The sequence below is a fragment of the Pomacea canaliculata genome, linkage group LG13 (assembly GCF_003073045.1).
Source record: "Pomacea canaliculata isolate SZHN2017 linkage group LG13, ASM307304v1, whole genome shotgun sequence".
Lineage (NCBI taxonomy): Eukaryota > Metazoa > Mollusca > Gastropoda > Architaenioglossa > Ampullariidae > Pomacea > Pomacea canaliculata.
Genome location: NC_037602.1, coordinates 19,569,166 through 19,577,490, shown reverse-complemented (window position 1 = coordinate 19,577,490; position 8,325 = coordinate 19,569,166). Strand labels below are relative to the sequence as shown.

Genomic DNA, 8,325 nt, shown 5'->3' with positions numbered 1-8,325 from the left:
GCTTAAATGACAGCAATGTATACATTGAATGTATATTTATATATACATTGAAATCGTGACTATTACATCTGGAATAGTTTCCGTCCAAAATTTCGAGGTGGGGCCACGTCATCAACCCTTAACTTCCCTGCGATTTTCAGCAGTTGTAGGAGCCTTATCAGAAACTAGAATTATCTGCCATGACTTCCTATCAACTGTTTCCGAAGGAATGTGATATATTTTTCCGAACACGATAATTCCTATTGTACGATTTATTTGGCACTTGCTCACAAACAAAAGAGAAACCATATTAGAGGTTGGAAAGGAAGCTAATTAATACACAAACGAAAAAAAAAAACGATACTAGGATAAGACGAATACAAATGGAAGCGCCCTTTAAATGTCTGTCAGGCCACATCAGCTCACCCCGCAGCATATGCAAAGCAACACAGAAACCATCAACAATGTAGTAATTCGATTGCATTTAATTGTTTTTTCATGAATACTTGGAGGCTTTTTTATTTTAAAAACAATAAATGTACACGACTGAACGTGATGTCAGGATCATGCAATCTTATCAAAAGCGTTTTGGTTTTTTCGTGATTGAGACAATGTGCTTGTAGTCTTCCTTATCTGCTTTCGACAGCAAGTAATCTTTAGAAATATTTGCTGGAGAATCGCAGCAGCTGTCAGTTGTAGATGCAAGTCTTAGATTATTCCAGGAGTTTTTTGTCCTATCCATGTAAGACGATCTTGCAGTCCAGCATGGTGCACGTCAGATTGTTAGGCCCCACACAGATGCAGTCGTTACAGTCGGTCGCAATTACGCCGCCAACCGGAACAAACTGCGTCCGAAAGATGCAGCCCTGGGTGGTCACCTGGTCTGGACACATAACACGGTGCCGATGCGTAGTCAGTGCGAAAAAAAAGGCCAGTTTCTAGGTAACATGGCTCGTGGAGCGAGTTGCAAGCGCGTGCAGTTGCGTGATTAGAACTCCAGCTTTACAGTGTAAGACACGGACCTATACTGAGATGATTTTAAAGTCAACAGTGCAGGACAAGGAAGGGTCCCATTGAAATAGTCTGCCTGCAATATGCGTGCTCCATCGAGTTTGTGGATTTGCATGCATATATATGTATTCGCGCATGCAACGGAAAAGAGAGACGTTGAAAAGTTCTACAAGAGTTTATAAATAAAGATTTAAGCAAAACAAGATCCAAAAGGGCAATATAATTCCAGATCCTCTAATACTTCGCTAGCTCGTGGATATATATAGTGGGTGAAGGAAATAACTTTTTTTTTCAACTTGACTGAAACAATGGGATAAGTGTGACATTTGGAAAAAAAAAACCCGTTGCAGCCATATGTCCATTTACGGTATCATATATACGTATGAAGATAAATTAACCCTTGATTCAAATAGTTCGAGTTCTATTTTTTCAAATATATATACAATTTGGCATCGTAAGTGAACTTACCCGAACTAATGACAGTGACACAGAGGGCAGCCATAATGACAGCGAGAAGCTTCATGGTGCTAACTGGACAGTGATGTCAGCCAACAACTGCTTTGGCAAACAGGTCTTGAAGCTATAAATATATCCCTTTATCGCCAGAAATCTGAGGGGAAAAAAACCTGCAGCATGTCGCATGGCGTCAACTTACAACAGACCGAGTTCTGGCCCCTCCCTATAAGATTCCCTGAAGCTGACTCTGGTTTGTGTGAATCCCGACGTTTGATACTGATAAGGTTGACAGAGAGATAAGCTACCTCCTCGCTCTTGTGGTTGCTACTTTGGTTCTGACCGAGGCAGGGTGCAGCGCTCTTGGGCCTTATGAAACTGTTAGATCCCACGTACCTAGCAGAAGACTCAATGCGCTTTACAAGAGAACGGCTAATACACTAAGTGAGACCGACACAAAATACACATATAAACGCATACGGACATAGCCCAATATATTTGTCAGCAAACAAATGGAGACAGACACATCAAAAGACATGACAGAAAACCCGCACAAAAAATCATGTACGTCCGATCAGAAGCGTGGGCTCTCGGTTGTATGTAGTGATGCAAGCTTTTATAGTGCGGTATCCCAACCTCAGCAAGACTTTCTGCGCATTACAAACAAAAACAAATCACAGATCCCGGTGGCTCTCTGAGTGTAGAAGGAATGTCAGGTAGACCAAGAATCAGAAACGTGGATCAAATCGTGCAGATGATCACAAAGAAAGTGTAGCGAAATGTCGAAGCACATGCTGTTTGACACTGATGGAAACTCTATCCCAGGGACTGTGGTAGCCAGAGATAAAGGAGTTGAAATCAAGAGAGGAAAAAGGCCACAGATAAATAAACAGTATAAAAGAATGCCTATGACGACATAAAAAGTACAGGTAGGTACGTGGGTACAACAGGTATCACAACAAATCCAAGATAAAAACAAACATGCAAGAGCCATAAGCCTATTAGCCGAAGGGACACCACTCCACTATCAGTTATTTCCCTTCCTACTGCAGAAGCTCCGCAGTTGGTCCAGACTGCGATAAGGCTGTGGTGACGGTCAAAACGTTTCAACAATATATTTAGTTACAATTGCATAGCAGGAGAGTGATACAGAAGAAATAAATGATTAGTTTCTCACTTAATCACCACAAATTATTTCGGTTGCCGATGTTTATAAAAATCGAAACAAAATCCAGTGAAATCGACCGTTGTGTCCTTCCGCCGAGTAACCACGATATCTTGCCGAGATTTGCGTGTGACGTAGGACCAAAACCGGGAGTGTCTCAGGATTTGAACTCGTGGTCGGTGTTGTCTCGTTTGCTGGATTAGTGATCCACAATTATTAACAGTCAATATCAGATGGCTATGAGTAATATCAAACCATATCAGTTTGAACCAATTGCATCAGCTCACACTGACATCGACTGCACATCCTCGGAGGACGAGGAAGATGTTGCAGCAGGCGAAGGACAAAGCAGGTAGGACTAAGCACGTGGACTAGTCATTCATATTGTGTCCACGGGAACAGAAAGTGAACGAATGCTTTACATTCAAGCACTTTAAATAAACATAATGCACTCGAGCTCCTAACACTGGGCGTTGTTGTTGACGAATTTACTTAGTAGCATTTAAAGAATGAAATTACATTTGGCGTGCTAATTATTTTCTTATGCACACACACCGGAATATTCACAATGTATATGATAATTTAGGTTTTAAAGTTAACTTTCCAAACTCCAAAGGACAGTTTCGAAATATATGTGTTAAGTAATTTAAACAGACAGTATTTACAGCCTTTTTGGGGGGTATAGTTTGAATAATTTGACTTATAACATACTGTATAAAAACGATGCATAGAAGTCAGGCAGAGACGTTTGCTGTATATTATGCCTGTGCTTTTAACTTATATGTTTGTTGTTTAAATGTGTGTGTACATAGATTCATTTATCAGAGTTTCAGACTGGTGCATTTGCGAGCATTGTGAGGAATGGCCACAACAGAAAGAAGATGAAAAAATATGTTGCCGTTTGTATTCAGAAATAGAAGATCATTTAGAGGAGGACCAGATGTGCATTACCAGCCATGAAGGCATGGCTGGAAATTGTTTGTCAAGGTAAAATTATAATTTCAAATAGTTAAATTTGTCCCTTAATTTTTGTGCCGGTTACTTTATGTTTTGGGGTTTTTTTTTTCCTTTTTTGTTTGATAAGATTGTGTCTCTTGCTCATTTTGTAACTATTCATAGTAACTGGGCACCTTCCCAAATTATCTCCTGGGGACTAATAAAGTTGGTCATTGCAATTGTAATTACAAGCATGTATGTTATTACCTTTTTACCACTACTGAAGGTATGCTCAAAACACTGCATAAAACCCACACCTATATGTAGGTATACAAGCACACACTTTAAGAAGATGCTTTACAATCATTCAGACTAATGCACATGCCTTTTTCATAACATGTTAATGAATACACACTCAAGGTGGAGGATACCGAAGTTCCTGAAGAAAGCCACCAATGGTTAGACCTGCAAAGACGCCCAGAAATAGGAGCCGAGATCTGACTTCACAACACCTATTTTTACTTAGTCATTGGTGCTTTAGCCACTTTGCAGGCAAACTATATCTAAATGCTTACATTGCAGATTTTTGAGAGAAACGCTCTGAATATATAATGACTTTCTAATTGGTTCTTTCAGGTTTGTTATTGATTCCACCATAGTGCTCATAAAGCAGCTTAATATGAAAAAATGGCGAGAAGACTATTTGCAAACAGAACCACACAAGTAAGTGATATTTTAATCAAGGTACCAGCATGTTTTATTTATAGACACTGTTTAGTCTGAGCAATGTCAAATTAAAAGCATGAATGAAAAGAAGCACTTCAAAGAAAAATCGTATACCAAATGTTGAAATATAAAAAAATGTATAGTAAAAGCTTAAAAGTGAATTGTCAATAAATATTCGCTTTACAGCATGAAAATTTTTACATTTACCTAAACCCAGTTATTTGACACCTCATATCAGATGTCTAAAAATATTTCCATGTATCTGACATGAATTGTAAACTAAAATCTTCCCTTTACAGAATTAAAATGTACTATTTATTCAAACTCAGGTATGGGACACACTTTATTTTTATGTCTAAAACAAATCTTTTATGTATCTGGCTTTTTTTAAAAATATATTTACAAACATCATTTTAAATAGTTCCAAATGTAGCTTTTATTCTTTACTTTCTTATGGATAGTAATGTATGGAAAACTCTGACCACTGATTTTTTTTTTCTTTTGCAGAACATACAGACATGTGGCTTACTGTAACTTTGTGCGGTGGATATGGCGCAAGACAGGAAAGAAAAACAGAAAAATCTTGCCTGCTTGTGTTGTTGCAGCGATCAGCAAAAAATTTCCATCTGAGGAGTTTGCTAGCTTCAAATATGCTTTATAAAATATGGGCGAGTGTTGCTATAAATAGTACATTTATTTTTGTGAACAGTACTTCCTTACAAAAAGGGTCACTGTTTCTCTGACAAAGTTGACAAAGAAGGTCTCCAGTTTAATGCTGGCGATGCTGAGTCATCACAACAGCTCTGTCTACTGGGTCTGAAGTTTTGCTTAAAGGGTCAGGAATAGTTTTCTTGTAGTTTGTGCGGGCTTGGCCTTCTCATAAGACAGCAAATTTTTTCTTATCACTAACACTTCATCGTTAAGTTCTGAAAAGTAATCTGTAAGATAAACAGAGGAATACATAATCTTTCATATGTGAAAATTATGACATGACACGTACTTGTACAAGAGAAGCAATTCATGCAAAGTTTGACTTATTTTTTAAGAGAGTTAACTAAATCCATGTGAATTTATGTGCACATTTTTAAAACACTAGCTACTTGCAATTTTTTTTTTTTTTTTTTTTTTTACATTTACAAAAGTTGCAAAAAACTGAAAATATAAGAACAGATGATAAATACCTCGCGTATGCTTCTCTTTCACAATTCATGCCAAAGGGGTTCCTTTGCAGGCTTTTGGCCTAATAGTTGTCCATCTCAAGTTTCCATCCTCTGTTGTAGCTTGTTGTCGGCCAGAATAAGCATAGAAATGCATTCCAGCAAGATAAAGCCTGTTGAATTTAACACTAATTATCTTCTTTTGCATGAAACATCCAGTTTTTATTTGCAAAATATAAGACCATTTTTTTATCAAAACTACTTTGCAAACAGCCAATACTAAATTAGTAATTTTAAATAGTTCACTATGTAATGAAAAGTTTTAACTCCTTAGCTTCCGCAACTGAGTAACAAAAACTAGTTGCTTGGGGGCAAAATGAAGGACAAGAGCATGATAGGGCTCTAAAGAGGCTGTCTGGCAATCCAATATTCAATCCAGCATTCCAATATCACGAAGGAATGGATTCTTTAAGATTTCAAGAATATTATGCTGTTGTGATCCTGTAAGAATGCAAATAGCACAATTTGTGGGTTCTCTTGTCAGAAGCATTGCAGTGTAATCAACAGAGTGGAAAGCATTTTGTTAAGACCAAATTTAACCGATTAAGAAATGTTAACAAATATAATCTATGCTGTCATAGATCATTTGTATACCTTTCTTTATCCAGGCTCTGCCTTTAGCTGATCATGTTGACGTCTGGCATAAGACCCACCATGGCCTTGAAGGATATCCACAATATGGTTGCAGATGGAAACCCACTTGTCTCGAACCAATTGTTCTCTTCCTAAACCTTCTGGCAATCATGCTGAGTACCAGTACATATAATTCGATATGCTTTTGGACCATAATGACAGGATAGAATTACTCTTTGATCTGCTAGCTGCAACGAGGTTCTTAACAACTCATGAAAAAAAAAAAAACCCCGAAAAGGAACGGGTTAAACAAATTATACATAAAATTGTATGTATGGTGTGTGTTTGTGCATATATGATGTGATACCACATCTACTTTTTAATACTGGCATGGCAGTCTGTGATCAAATGACTGTCACCTTATCTTTCAGTTTTTGTAGTCCCTTTTTTAATTCCTCAAGTTTCAGAGCATGTGAATTTTTCACTTGATTGCTCTGTTCGCATTTAAAAGCAGTGTCAACAATGTATTGACATTGCCATAATTTTCTTAATTCCTGCACAGTTATGGATTTCAATCGACCAAGTGGACGTTTTGAGATACAACTGTGTTTGTGTATTTGTCAAAGGTTGAACATTTACAAAAAAGACACCATGCATGCATCACTTTGAATTATATTATTGACTATACAAATATGTGAAGTACAAAACAGCATGGATGAAAAAATTGTCACAAACCTGTATTTGCTCAATGTGCATCACTCCGATGTCTGCATCCATCAAGGTATAGCTTCCATATTTAGCACAATGGCCAGTTGAATCACATCTCCCGTCCCCTGCCATCTTCCTCTCCTGGTATCTATGCCATGTATTGCGGATAGCAGGGAGGTAGGATGTCTGAATGCTAAAAAATGTTTGGCTGGTAAAACATGCAATGCTTGCATGCTTAAAAGCTGTAATAAGCCTTGTTGGTGAGCAGGCTGTAAAAAAGGCTGCTGCTACCAAAACAAGGTTCCCCAAAGGAAACCTGAAAGAGTGTGGGTGGGATGGCCACAGGAGCTGTCTTGACTTGGCATGTGGTTATAAATTTGAATCCTGTGCCACATTCCTCTTTACTTTTGATAGTTGAGGGGTTGCAGCACTGCCTGCATACACACAACAGCTTTTCGTAAACAAAAACTTTCTTTTGAGGAAAGGATTTGCATACAGTTTCTTTCAGAGAATTCCTAGACACATAGCATCGTTGCAGTCCTGTGCAAATCTAAATAGTTATGTGTACAGCATGGAAGGATATTGATCATCTTGTTCTTATGGTGAGCAGCTTCACCGATCTTTCTTCTTAACAGGTCTAAACTCACTCCCACCCCACCCACTCAAAGTTAGACAAGCAGAGATGTTTGCAGCTGTGCAACAGAAATGTTTGGTGTGATGGTGTCGGGTACTGCATAGGGAAGTGATGCATGGTGCAGGATGGTAGTCTGAAATACATGGATCGATATATTTAATAAATATGAACGGCAGTTTTGAAGGGCCTAGAAGTTTGTGGAATGACGGTGTGGTGAGCTACAGATGTAGGTCGTCATCTGGTGACTGGACTGTGCTGGGGTCATCTTTCTCTCATCTACTTAAAGACATCATTGAAAACTTGTGATGCTCAATCACAACCAAAATGGACCAGAGGGAACGTAAATGGTTTCACATGCCCTGATGTTAAAATTTAAGTTAACGTCTGTCCTTTTTGCAGAAATCATTTAGTGCCCAGAAATTGTTTCATCTTTGGGGATCCATCAAATGTTTTGTAATTGTCGTAGGCATGCTTGAGCGGGTGATAGCAAAGTATATTTTATGTTGGCTGATGTAGCCTTGTGTGAGAAAGGAGCAGAGTTGTCGAGTATGAAGTAGTCATTTCTGGAATGCTCTTTCATGGTGCGCACACAAGTGCTGCAATACATAACACTGAAAGTATTGTCTTGATCAGCCTGTTATGAATAAATAATTGCGTTTCAATCTTTGTGTTTGATGTTCTGAGTAGCCCCAAATAATCATGGTTAAACAATTTCATATAGGCAGTGCACACACACACACACCTATCACTAAGATCATGTTTGTGACTTTGCAAAGCAATCACGCATGTATCCAATTGCATTCACAGTTTTAATCATTTTTAACTGAAATTCACATCATACAAAAGATTAGAATAATAGAGATCTTTGTATGCAAATGACCAGATAGAAAACAAAGCTCGATTAAAATCTCACTTTGTACTTC

The 8,325-nt window shown here is 38.1% G+C and overlaps 2 protein-coding genes and 1 long non-coding RNA gene across 3 annotated transcripts; 1 reads left to right on the top strand and 2 right to left on the bottom strand.

Moving 5' to 3' along the window:
- Positions 1-446: 446 nt before the first annotated feature.
- LOC112553586 lies at positions 447-1,613 on the bottom strand. The gene is made up of 2 exons (XR_003097080.1): positions 1,459-1,613; positions 447-862 (listed from the first exon to the last, which is right to left on the bottom strand). It is a non-coding gene; the product is annotated as an uncharacterized LOC112553586 (long non-coding RNA).
- Positions 1,614-1,913: 300 nt separating this feature from the next.
- Positions 1,914-6,473, top strand: LOC112553585 (P2X purinoceptor 7-like). The gene is made up of 5 exons (XM_025220915.1): positions 1,914-2,960; positions 3,434-3,595; positions 4,181-4,267; positions 4,778-4,938; positions 6,096-6,473. The coding sequence occupies exons 1-4, from the start codon at positions 2,842-2,844 to the stop codon at positions 4,929-4,931; spliced, it is 522 nt and encodes a 173-aa protein (XP_025076700.1). The 5' UTR covers positions 1,914-2,841; the 3' UTR covers positions 4,932-4,938; positions 6,096-6,473.
- LOC112554509 lies at positions 6,433-7,134 on the bottom strand (the record flags this gene model as incomplete). The annotated part of the gene is given in 3 exon segments (XM_025222292.1): positions 6,433-6,470; positions 6,473-6,680; positions 6,796-7,134. Coding segments are annotated over 3 exon segments (585 nt in total), but the record flags the coding sequence as incomplete, so codon positions are not given.
- Positions 7,135-8,325: the final 1,191 nt, after the last annotated feature.